The sequence below is a fragment of the Papaver somniferum genome, chromosome 7, assembly GCF_003573695.1.
Source record: "Papaver somniferum cultivar HN1 chromosome 7, ASM357369v1, whole genome shotgun sequence".
NCBI classification, from domain to species: domain Eukaryota; kingdom Viridiplantae; phylum Streptophyta; class Magnoliopsida; order Ranunculales; family Papaveraceae; genus Papaver; species Papaver somniferum.
The window spans coordinates 261184637-261197638 of record NC_039364.1 but is presented as its reverse complement, the minus strand read 5'-3'; the positions used below and the strand labels follow the sequence as shown (position 1 = coordinate 261197638).

At 37.4% G+C, this 13002-nt stretch overlaps 1 protein-coding gene across 4 annotated transcripts; it reads right to left on the bottom strand.

Moving 5' to 3' along the window:
• Window positions 1-1978: 1978 nt before the first annotated feature.
• Window positions 1979-11179, bottom strand: LOC113300266. 4 transcript variants are annotated; one of them, XM_026549479.1, is made up of 13 exons: window positions 10150-11179; window positions 9767-10023; window positions 8642-8992; window positions 7716-7868; window positions 6680-6918; window positions 6236-6329; window positions 6015-6141; window positions 5053-5361; window positions 4400-4599; window positions 4034-4093; window positions 3783-3862; window positions 3424-3584; window positions 1979-2399 (listed from the first exon to the last, which is right to left on the bottom strand). In XM_026549479.1, exons 1-5 carry the CDS (start codon window positions 10157-10159, stop codon window positions 6772-6774), a joined length of 918 nt encoding a protein of 305 aa, XP_026405264.1. In that variant the 5' UTR covers window positions 10160-11179; the 3' UTR covers window positions 1979-2399; window positions 3424-3584; window positions 3783-3862; window positions 4034-4093; window positions 4400-4599; window positions 5053-5361; window positions 6015-6141; window positions 6236-6329; window positions 6680-6771. The 4 variants fall into 4 exon arrangements, with proteins under 4 accessions (XP_026405264.1, XP_026405265.1, XP_026405263.1 ...); XM_026549480.1 differs by having other exon boundaries at window positions 5088-5361; XM_026549478.1 differs by having other exon boundaries at window positions 4400-5361.
• Window positions 11180-13002: the final 1823 nt, after the last annotated feature.

Below are 13002 nucleotides of genomic sequence, written 5' to 3'. Positions count from 1 at the left end.
ATGGGAATAACATCTTTTTAATCAAGGTTCAGGAGAATTTAGGAGGGGAGTATGTTAGGATTTCTAGATGTAAAGAAGATGAGGAAGATAACTCTTACAGTATATGTATTCCAAGTGGGGATAATAAAAGTTGTTGGTCCATATTGGCGGAGGCATTGGAGTTATCTTTGGAGAGACAAGGGTTGCAGAAGAAGATGATTCAGGAGGTACCAATGGAGGAAGATTTTCCGGAAGTTTTGTCTTCTGTTAAGTCAAGACTGAAAAGAACTGCGGTGGTGAAGGTTTCTAAGAAGCTTCGTTGGAATTATGTAGTTGTTTTGGTCAAAAAAGAGATGGGGATCAAAAGATACTTGGAGATTGAAGAATTATCTTTTGGAGTAGCATTGATAACTCTGGAGGAGACGGAATGGAGTAAGATTTGAACTCCAAGGCGTTGGAGGCACAGGGATACCAACATTGTATTATCGCAATGGGATGGGAATCTGGTGGATAAAACTGTGCAGCATAAGAAGAACAAGGAAGTGAGTGTGAGTACTAATCCTGGCAAAGAAAAATAACATATTCTTTTTCCTGTGGAGAAAATAACTCAAGAAATACATTGGCTGAAGATAAGAGGTCTTGCTAAGGAGAAGTGGAATTCTGAGTTGTTAAAAAAGATAGGGAATGAGGCATCAATGGGTGAATTCTTAGGAATTGCTACTGAAACACTACGAATGGAAGGGTTTCATTTTTTCAAGCTAGCAGTTACAGGAAATTTGTGTCAGATACCGGCGGTTCCGACGACGGAGATAGGCGGAAAGAAGGTGGTGGTGACTATTCAATAGGATCCGACATATGAGGAGAAAATCAAGCTATCTGAGCTAGATTATAGTCATGAATTAGGTAACTTTGATAATTCAATGAGAAAATTTGAAATTCAAAATTCTGTTACCTTTAATAAGGCGCAAAATCAGTTGTTGTTGACTGGCACGACACCTGGAGTAGATGACGTGGAAGGAGATGATGTGGCGGAAGGATCGGAAGAAGGATCGCAACTCGGTAAATGGATGTTTGTACCGATTCGACCATCTGAAACGAATCAAGGACAAATTGTCCCTTTTGTCCCTGAAATGACCGTTGTCTCTAATTCAAATTTGAATGACGATCCAATAGAAATGCCGCTAGTTGAAGATGTTACTGATAAGGAATTAGAAGAGAAGGAAGATGAAGACCAGAGTGGAAAAGGCATGGAAGAGGTTATAGAAATTAACCTGCTTTCTGATCTTGAAAACCAAGTGGTTAAAAAATAAGGAGATGTGAAATTATCTCATACTGAGAGCATGGAGATGGTGATGACGGAAGCAGAATTGATGATGCTTCATTGTTGCACTTTGTAACCACACTTGGCCTGAGTACATGGCGGTGGTAATCTGGGGCATATGTGGTAATCTGGGGCATATGAAGACAAGGAAAAAGCCCAGTCCTCAGTTGAGTGGAAATGTAATATAGAAACCTTGACTCAGCTGGTCTCACAAATAATGTACAGGAACCAAATGCCAAAAACTCAGGAAAATCAACAAAGGATGTCGAGGAAGTGCAGCTTCACTGGCGATCAACTGGACACGTCAGCTGAACCTTCACAAAGTGCAGTTTGAAAATGACAGTATGAAAGCTCTTGAAGCTGTTGGTAGAAGAATCACCAACACAGAAAACAAAACACCAAGGTTGGATGCAGGTAACATGTCCAATTTCCAACCATGTATGAAAGAACTCTGATTTCCACTTTTGAAAACTTTCTTAGCAAAACTGTTGTTAGCGCCTTAGCGGCTTTATGTTTGGTCCAAAACTGGACAAGATCTCGGGATAAGAGCTTATGCAATAAACGCTGAAACAAGAAGCAAACTCCTTGTGATGGTCAGAAACTGAGAAGAACAGAAGAAAAGCTACATTGTATCATCATCAGACCCATGATGCAGAGAACAAAAAATTATCCTTCTTCTTTTTGCTCGATAATGGTAAAATTGTATTGATAGAAACGAATATACAACCCAGATCTCCAATTATTGAAAGAGAAGTCACTGAGTCTAAACAAGAGATCCACCCACAAACACAAAAGCGAAAATTGCAGGAAAATCAACAAGGATCAAAAAACTTGTGACTCCAGTTGTATGGACGGATGAATCGCAAGTCGCAACACCCTGTTGTATGGACGGATGGATGGAAACCCGATGAATAGTCCAATTTTTTTTATCTCAGATATGATAGCTTCACTTGGTTTATGTTTCACTACAAAGGTGCGAGCATTGCGTTCCTTCCATAAATTCCCAGTGATGCTAGCAGGTAGCCTGTCCCAAAGTTCCTTGGCTTGATCAGAAAGATTGACAGCTTTTCCAATTTTTCAAAACCTCCAACACTGTCGACTGCAAAGAGCCAGTAAAATGAGCACTGGTAAGAAAGTAATGCCAAACCTCAAACGAAAAATTATCCTTATCACTATATATTAATGGCATATACCCAGTCCACACTCGGACGTGCTTCATGTGCTTACATTCCAAGGAATCCAACCGTTCCCATGATATAGGAAGTTTAGGCTTATGTTTTCAAATAAAAGTATAGTGCTCTTAATCTTGAGGTAAAGAACTTGTCATCATAGAGAGGTTACAGAAATGTAAAAACTTTGATACTTCGCTAAGCCAAAATGCTAAATATTTCCGATAAGTTTTACTAAAGGATGCAGATTTGGTGACAATTTATTAGATAGCAAACAGACCCATCTACGATAACCTAAGAGGTGCGGATAGTGGAGTCATTCTTTGCAATGGCACTGGCTTGTGAGTTGATAATACGTAACAATACAACAGGGATAGACTTTCGGAATCAGCTTTCAGCATGAATTTGTCGTGTAGTCACTGGAGACATTTATACATGAACTCTACTTCAGAAAGGCAAATAAAAACATTGGCAGTGCTCATTAGTTTTTTATTATACATTCGTCTTGCTGTACGAGGATATGACTGGAATTCAGATTATTTTCGTGATGCTGACTGAAACCAATACCAGACTGTTTTCATTATATGCATTGAGAGTGTAGGAATATCAAACTGTTTTCACGATGTTGGATGAAACTATTTTACCTGTTACTATAGACATGTATTAAATGTGCTGCTATATGGATGAGAAGGGATCACACCACTCTTTGTGGCCACTGCTACGTGGCTTAGGATCCATAAAGAGATGATCTAACAGCAGATTTTGTGGAAGGGTGTACTACTCAACATGTGTAGTCCCATTCTAAAACTTCTGAACCCACCATCCACAGGTGGAAATGTTAGGGGTACCGAACTAGTGAACTAAACACATGCCCATAATGCTAGCAAAAGAAAAATTACTTACTAAAGAATATTAACTAGCCAAAAATAGAGAACACTAAAAATCTGAACATACTTGCCTTCGTTCTGTCTTGAACTTTTTCAGCAGTATCCTTTTCACCAGCTAGGTCAGAGGATGCCATTGAAGCCACAGCTACATGTCCAACGTAATCCTCAAAGAGTTCACTTCCAAAAAGAAGGGCAAAGACAGCCACAGGAGATTCTAGCATTGTTTCCCTACAAAGACAAGAAATAACACCTTATAAGGCACAAACAAATAAAATTATTATCATTTGTGATCAGACTCAAAATAAATAAACCACGATGATGAATATTTCAAAAACTTCCAAGGATCAGAACGCCAAAAGGTGCGAGTAACTCCCAAAAGGCTTTATTTAGGCAGAGAAAAAATGAAGTTCAATTCATTAGGCCTACCTAGATATACAAATACTTTCCATTCCAATAATAAGTCTTCGCACTGGATCACTCAAAACCTGATAAGCTTTTCCCAGTACCTGTTGTAAAGCTAACACTTAATAAATATTCCAGTGTATACACCCCTAAATTGTTAGAGGTCAGAAAACTCGAAAACGTGTATTTAGCTTCTCGTCATCCTCGTATGAACAGAATGTTGTGACTCATTGAAACAATACGAACTGGAAAAAATATAATGTTTGCAGATCTACCTGGAATCATTCGGCAGCTGGAGGATCATTTGGATTTTTATCAGGATGAATTTTCCTTGCCTGCATTAACACTCACAGAAGACTCTAATTTAGACACCAATCAACTGAACTAATTCTTCAAATCCTTCATTTTACATATATAACATAATAAATAAATAAAAATCTCCAATCGACACCAATCAAATATCATAAATCTGCAACATTGAAACATAGAAGGATGTAAACGAACCAAAAAGAAATCAAAATTTATGAAGCGCACACACAATGTAACAGTAAAAACACAACAACTATTAACACCAAATTTCAAATTTACTACTGGATTCTTTAATAAAAATGTAAAACAAGATTGAGATTCTGAGAACATACTTTGAGATGATAAGCCTTACGAATCTCTTCTCCAAGAGAGAGAGAGAGAGAGAGAACAAATGGGTCGCCTCACAAATCCCATTTGAGAAGAGATTGGTTTCTCGACGTTCCAGTTCTTCCAACAACCAATTGGGACCTCAGAAGCAGAAAGATGGAAAGAAAGAAAGAAAAGACTTTCCTTTCCACTCACTTAATGATGACTGCAAGTGGAATTACGGATTTTTTTAGTTATGGGGATGGAGTTGAGTGATGAAGCCGAGGAACATAAAGAAATGAGAAGAAAGAAAAAAGAGGAAATCCCACTAGTCTCGTTATTTTTTACTGTCAAAGTGTATTGCTTGGGATCTGGAATGAGGTTACAAAGTACTGTAATGGGATCTTAAGCTGGACGGTGGACAGTTATGCTGGAAAAAAGGAGTCAAGAGGACAACCAAATGAGAGTTGAGTTGCCGAGATCATGGACCTCTAATCTCATTCCATCGCAATTGGACTGGCTGGGATAATGGGGGTTTTGACTTTTTTTGAGGACTCACGGGGTAAACTTTAGTCCTCATTTACCAATACAGTGTTGCTATTTCTCTCATTTGAGATTATTACACATAACCAAAGCAAGTTTTATTTGAATGACGCAAGCAAAATCAGGTTCGTAATACCTGAGTCAGGAGACTCCCACTCTCAACCTGCATACCTTCTACAGTTCAGCGCACTTCACTTGTTACTGTCGTTGCTGTCTGTATAATAAGGAATGACGGCGTTTGGACACTACGCTAATGCTCATTCTTGTTCAGCTTCTCACATTTATACGATCATTTTCTTCGCACCTCCTGCCGCTGTCTCCTACTACTGCCACTTCTTTCAAATGGGTAATTGTGAACATCTGTTGAAGAAGAAGGCATTCTTAAATTGTGCTGCTTCCGTTGCTTCCTGGAGTTCCTAGTCTCTTCTAGATCGTAAAGTGACCGCTGCAAACAGAAAAGATGCAACAGTATTAATCAACTACAAGGTAAAAAAAAATCCCCGTTTTGACAAAGAAAAGTAGATCTATGACGCCACTAAAAGTTTGTTTAAACTTTAAAGCAAATCATTTCTATTGAGATATTTGGAGATTTAAGACAACAACTATAAGCGTCCCCAACTTTAAAATTTCCCCTTGCTCCGGCCATGTCAAATGTACCACACTACCAAAATGAAACAGATAGAAATTGTACTTATTCTACTATTCTTCTCCTTATTTTTTTGATGGCTTGTGCATGGGTTTGAGGTGAAAGGCTGTGAAGAAAGCAAATCCAGATTGGTCAGTGTTTTGATGCAGATGAGCGGACTGGAGCTAACTGAAAATGCATCTAAACAAGCCAAGAACACCACAACTTGATTTCAGATTGAGCGGCACTAGAAATTTGGAGCTGGCTCGCCAATAAAGAAGATAATTATGTCTACAGAAACTAAGGAGGTCTTATAAACTACGAAAAAGTGCTACGCAGACAATAACTTGAAGTGACATGAATTCATGGTGGACTAAGTAACTTAAACTCTGTGGAAACACCAATCAGATTCAATGGGCCAAACACCTGAAGAGCAGCTACACAGTACACATGATATAAGTTAAGTTTCAAACCTTGGAATGGTCTGAAAGTACGGCCAATCATCTTAACAAGCCTGTCAGCATCCTTGTAGACTTCTTCAGCAATATCTTTCTAGAGTGCATCATCTCCATTCTCACTTCTTGCTAAGAATTGCCCAGCCTAATAAATAATAACAATTATTAGCTGGGGTGGGGACAGAATCAGTAACAATACCATTCAATAAATAGAAGACATGAGAGCTACGACAGCCCACCCAATATCTGAAGCTGCTTTCCAGATGGTGCTTAACTGCTGCTTTCCGATAGGCCTTCTTAATATCTGAAGCTGTGGCAGATGCTTCAACTCCTCTGCAGTGTCAAAATCACACAAAGTTGAAACATTCCATGGCACTAATCTGACAGTTATATCTTCCTTACAACCCTGAGTACCACTATCATGTTGTTTAATCACATTCCTTTTACTCTACATTATTTGACTCTTCGTAAAGAGCATGAGATGATATTATATATTATCAAATGTCACATTCTTTAATCACATAGTGGCTGGGGGAAAGAAAGAAGCATATATCTGATCCAAGCATCTCTTTTAATCAACAACATAAACACTAAAAGTTGATTCAGGAAACACATGCAGCGCCACGAATCAGATTCTTACGTAAAAAAAAAAGTTGTGATGAAAATTGGAGAGAAGAACTTACGAGATGAGATACATATCGAAGGGGACTGCTTTTTGGCCTCTTCCTCTATGGAGGGAAGTTCCAGACGAGCTTCTGTTAGATCATTCACAGGACTAACTAACTGGTCTGGCTAGAGTCCTAGACTGATTGTATTTATCATGCGCTTGCTTTTCCAGGACAGAAATAAGCCTTGGAAGATCCTTAACTGCTCGCCCATAATTTCTAATCATCTCGCGCAATGCAGCTTTTCTTGATATTGCCTGAAAGGTGTAAGGGTAATTAAACCAATGATGACCAACAAAGAGATACAAATCTTCCCAAATCAAACATTATGGTCTTTCAATCACGAATATCCCTTTCTTAGTTAACTCTAAAAGTTTCACCAAGATACTTTCAGACAGGGGGTTGCCGAAAATAAAAATGTATACTAGAAATGGTGATTATTAATATTTTGTGAACTGTCATATAAAGGAATATGAAAATTTATAAGAGAGACTATATTTCGAATTTTGAAGCGGGAACCACAATAGTGCAAATGGAATAGATATAAAGAAGAAAAACATTGTGAAACTGATTTGACGAAGTCAGGTAGCGGCTTAACTACATAATACAGCCGAGTTAATTAGTACTTTTAACTTTCAGCAGCTACATTTATAACTCAGAATGTATCTTTACGCAGCCGATTTCTTTCATGGCCAAGTAGAATATATTCAAAGTGACAGAGAATGAGAATAAACAAAACGTAACTACAAAATATGACTGAGTTTTTTTGATAACATAAACAAACAAGTTCATGCTCAAGAGGAAAAACGTGATTTTCAAGTAACCACTGTCTGGGATAACTTAATCCTTTAGGGGGCTTCATGGTTTTATTTGTAAGGGGAAAATGACGTTGCCATTTATTTTAAAGTGACGATATATTTTTATTTATTTATTATCCAACATATGGATGTTAGTATAATTCAAATATTCAAACAAATACCAGATTATCATTACATTTCAAGAATCAAGATAGTATAATTAAAAGACCAAAAAAGCATTAGTCAGATGCACATACCACAAATAAGGACTCTCCCTTCCTTTCCAACAATTTTTCTGAGTAGGGACTTATTGGCAGAGCCTCGTATAATTGCTGCAGTACATGTTCCGCATCACTGGGTGTTCTCAGTTGCAAAAGAGCAGCACAAGATCCTATCAACTCTGCAACTTGCTGAGAATCAGATAATACTACTCAGTCAGACATACTGTTTCATTACAGGTCTTGAGTTATGAAATAAGAATGAATTACTTACACACTGAAGCTATATCCAAACATGGGAGATCAAATATTGGTAGTTTTTTTATGTTTGAGATTTCAACAAAAAGAGAAGTTATCATAAGAATCAAATTAGCTTTCTGCGTGGCTTCAGTCTTAAATTTTAACCATCAGGATTCATCAAGCGACCTAAATGACACATCCCAGAGACCTCATGGATGGAGCCTTAAAGTTATGTGTAGTCTATATCAGTTTGTTCCCATAAACCTCTAAGAATCATTCAAAAAAAAAAAAAAACTATTTTACCTTAAATAGCCCAAACTCTAAAGGTCTTCCTAGGTGACTAACCTCTTGATCTACTCAGTCAAGATCCCCCACGGAAATCCCAAGATTGTCAACTTCGAGTTTTACCTTATTCAACATCCTAAAGGAAAGTATGATTCTTTGGAACTGATATACAAGCAAAAGTAACGAGAACAACATATTGCAAAGATCATTTACAACCGACTCATTCCAATTTGTCCAGGTATAAGCTACATTGCACACCTCAAAATGCTGGTGTTATGATACAACAATCAACATTACCCAAAGGATGTTGCCAACTCGATGTAAAGATACCAACCCAAAACGATCAGTAACAAAATAGATATAAGTTCCGAACTTTTTGTTGGTTATGAGAACAGATTTTAAAAGATGTCTACAATAAACTATTGGAAGTCAAAGCATACCTTGTAAAAACGAGATAAATAGTTCTTTCTATGGTCAATGTTTGCCAATACTTCATCCAAAATGAGAACCATCGCCAGACCATCACCGAGGGAAGTAAAAGAGGTTACAAGTGTGATGTTCTTAAAAGATTTGCATGGTGGACTATTCATGTCTTGCAGAGAATATATGAAATCCAGCTGCTGGAGCAAATTGCACATCAGCGCACTCATCCTACGAGTAATATCTGATAGTTCCACGAACAATGAGATAACGTGACCAAAGGCCTTCTGTAGCTCTCCCTCCAATGGCATTTCTGGAGGATTAGATCCATGACCAAACAAAGAAAGTTGTCTGTTAATATTTCTTCTGGCCTACAAGCATTGAACGGATCTATTATCATCTTATTGATCATGCAGCATTTCAACAGTTGTTAAACTAAGCCCAGTAGCATAAAGCACTCATCTTGTTATTCATCACAAGAAACAACTAACTCAATAACCAGCATTAGGAAAATATAGCTGTGGCATTTACTAATTGTGGAAGAAAACACTACTGCTAAATTCTGCTACATCAGTTGACACCAAAGTACATATCGAGATCTAAAGAGACAGTGCATCTGTGCCACCAATTTAAAAACAAAATAAGAAATCTACAAAGAAGTTAAAAAACAAGAATTGCGTAGAACAGCTAACAGAACCGAGCTTGTTGGAGTACACACAGGGGCTACGTTGTGAAAGGCACCCAACGCGCGCCTTGCACCTCCCACAACATAGTACAGGGGTCACTGAGAAGGCTACAAACCCAGGTGCACTGTAGATACTTGACACACTCCGCCAGAAAATCCTTTATATCCCCTCGACATAAAATCAACAAGGAATAACACACTAGGTTAACTAGTGAGGAATTCGCAGTACTTCCAAACAAACTTAAAATGCAAAATTCCAAAAACTTAGTTTGTTCGCGACACTTTTCTTATTGCCATTTCTCCTGATGACCTAATCTAATCTTTTACATATAACAATGGAAATTCAGTTTTATGGGAACTACTAATCAAACATAAACATATTACAATGGAAATTCTAACAATTTCAAAATCAAAATCACACTAAAGGCAGAAAAATAAGTCAATGTTGAGGAAAACATACATACTGACTCGGTCTGGATATTTCGCTGCAACCATAAGAAAGACCAGCAAGAAACTTGGAAATTGCAGCAATACCCAATTCAAGAAGTGGTGAAAAACTGGAATGCTCTAATGGCTCAGCAAAAACACGAATCGGACATGCATGAAATGTCGATGGAGATCTATATGTATCTTTTGCTAAGTTTAATAAGATACTGCTTTGTAATCTGCAGTCATCTACTATTGTTCTGAGCTTTTCTTGTTGTTCTTCAAGTTCAACTGTAAATGAAAACGTAAAACAAATTTTCAGTTGAAAAACTGATATGACACAGAGACAGATATCAAAATTAGGTTAGAGAATGTACAATCTATGTTGAATTTGGAAGAAATTGACTGAAATCTTACCCGATTTCATGGAAGTAATTTAGGGTTTTTTGATCTTTTGATGCAGTTTCAGGAGGTTTTCACTTTTCTCGTTAAAAAGCTTCGAGCACATGCATGTGGGGTAGGGTTGCACATACTCCAGTACGGCCGGGTTCTCCTATGGAACCGTTCCCTGTACCTGGTGTTGACCGGTACTGAAATTTGAGGACCGATACCTGTACTTGTACCTGGTGTTGTACCGGTATTCCGGTACAAGTCCGGTACCGGATTTTTTACCTGTAATATCAACACCATATCTATATGAATCTGAGAATTCATTATCATAATTTTATTCATTGATATACTCATTTACAACAAAAACCACATCAATCAGATAATACAATACAACAATTTCAAATCTGCAAACACATATTAAATTTATTGGTTTGCTTTTCACTCTGATTTCTCAATCTCAGATCTCCATCTCTTCTTCACATCTTCAATGGCAGTATCAACATCAACATGTATTAAACTCGACATCAATCAAAACCCAATATTCATTTCCATCTTTCCCTTCTTTTCGATTGTAACAAAATCAGATTCAAACCAATTTCTTCTCACAAACCATCAAAATCAACAACCCATTCAAATTCTTGTCTTGATTATTAGCAGCAACCATCTTAATTTCTTAATTAGTGGTAATGCTCAACTCACTGAACCTGAAATCAATAAGAATAAGAGGTGATTGAAGAATAAGAGGTGATTGAAGAAGCTACAGATTCAGAAATTCCAATATCTTTTCCAGAAGATGAGAATCATGGTAATGCTCCATTAACTCCTGAGATTTCAAATCGAATCATGGATGTTATGCGTGGGACTGAATTGAACCAGGGTTTGTTACTGATTATCGAATTAATGACTGCAAATATGATTGAAATATATATCAATTAGATTGGAATTGATTCATCTGTTAATTGATTATAAACAGATGTACCCTATTGTTAACTGATTCAAATGCCCTATTATTGGTGTTGTAGATTAAAGTTGGTGGTGGTGGTTCACTGAACCAAAGAAAAAGAAAGTGAAGAAGAAAAATGATGAGTCGATAGATAAGTATCACTCAAAGACCTAGGGTGGACGACCAGGATTAAAAAGTAATCAAAAATCTAACGGCTGATAATAACCGGGACATATGGTCCGGTTCCTACCGGTTCTTCCCCTAGTACCAGTGTTTGTACCGGTGTACTCCGGTTCTTCAGTTTCATTCCCGGTCCCTGTACCGGCTACACCGGTTCCCGTCAGGTTTTTTCGGTTCCAGTCTGGTACAGGTACTCTTGACCGGTTCTTGTGCAGCCCTAGTGTGGGGTGGATCGCCTTGTGAGTCATCCTTCAGATTTCATCTGGAAACAGAAGAAGAAAAATTGACAAAGAAATCCGGTTGACGGTGACGGACCCATGTCACTAGCAGTCACACTTTGTGCTAGCTGTAGACCTAGCAAACCCTTTGCTGCAGGCAATGTCATGTTTACTAACCAAGCCATAACGGGTACCCTATACGCATCAATTGACTTGGAAATACTTCTCTTTGTCTTTTTTTTAATAAGAAAACAGGGAACCCGAAGATTACATCTGTTGGTGTCGGTTTCCATAACCATCATCAGGTAGGTAATTCAAATAACACAAAAAGGAATTACCAAACCATGTGTGCGTTAAACATTGCACTAGACCTACTGCCGCCAGACTTCAGGATATAGAGTTTTCAGAAGTTGGAATTAAGTTCAGGGTTCTTATTCCCTTCATACAAACATGAAAATTTAGATTGTTTCCATCCTGCAACCTTGTAGTGCTTTTCGTTATGTTGTTCACCATTTTAGCAAATATCCATTAATTTGACGTCCAAAGTAGTTCGAAATTCGTCAGCATTTGGTGAGGTGATTTTTCTCTTTGTTTTCCTAGATACCTCTGCTTGTAGGTAGTACATAGTTAATTCTGAAAGGAGTATAGTCATGTGGAATCGTGGATCCCCTCACATGGTTATATTCACAATATCTCACATTTTGCCCAACAGTTTTCTTAATAAAATTTAAACGGTGACCGATTTGAAACTGATATTTTGGGTATATGTTCCTCTTATAAAGATCTATTTTCCTATTGAAAATGATCACATTCATAAATATATAACACCACCATCTACTATGTTTAAAATTAGTCATTAAAAATTCATTAATTTTCAACTGTTGTAAGATCGATAGATTGTGGGATTTGCTACTTCGGAAAGTGCTCATTTTTAGTGGTTACTAGAGGAACATATCCCAAAATATTAACTTCAAATCCATTACGATTTAGGTTTTATTAGGAAAAATGTTAGGAAAAGTGTGAGATAGTGTGAATATAGCCATGTGAGTGGATCCTCCCTCTTTAAAAATTTATCATTTGCGCTAGCATATTTTTAAAACCTGGCTAGCTTGGGGCCTAGTGTGATTATTTGTGGACTGGTATTATAAGACAAAAAGGGTCATTAAGAAGTGATTTCTAGAAACCCGTTATCCTCTTATTTATGTTAATGGCAAATATGAAGCATGATTTTCATCAACGTCAGGAATATTTTTGTTAAGAGGTTGGGGACTATCATGGTCCCCTTCGTCTTGAGAATGATCTTTAACGTTAGGAAAAATTTTGTTGGGAGGTTGGAAACTATCAGGGTCCCCTTCATCTAAAGCATAATCTTCACAAACATCGATTATGCTTCACTAACATCGATTCCGTAAACGACCTACAACATATGTCATTTGAAGATATAAGAAACTTGAGTTTTAGCGCACTTACCTAGGGATTCTTCATTTAAATCTTCAGATGAGAAACGATGAAAAGATTTACCATCCAAAAAAATACTTC

What these genes read in the sequence shown, in the direction of transcription:
- LOC113300266 (XM_026549478.1), bottom strand. An exon ending in ATTTATCTCGTTTTTACAAG is followed by an intron (nt 7,869 to 8,641) that starts GTATGCTTTGAC and finishes TCTGATTCTCAG; the next exon opens with CAAGTTGCAGAGTTGATAGG. An exon ending in AGGGAGAGTCCTTATTTGTG is followed by an intron (nt 6,919 to 7,715) that starts GTATGTGCATCT and finishes TACACCTTTCAG; the next exon opens with GCAATATCAAGAAAAGCTGC.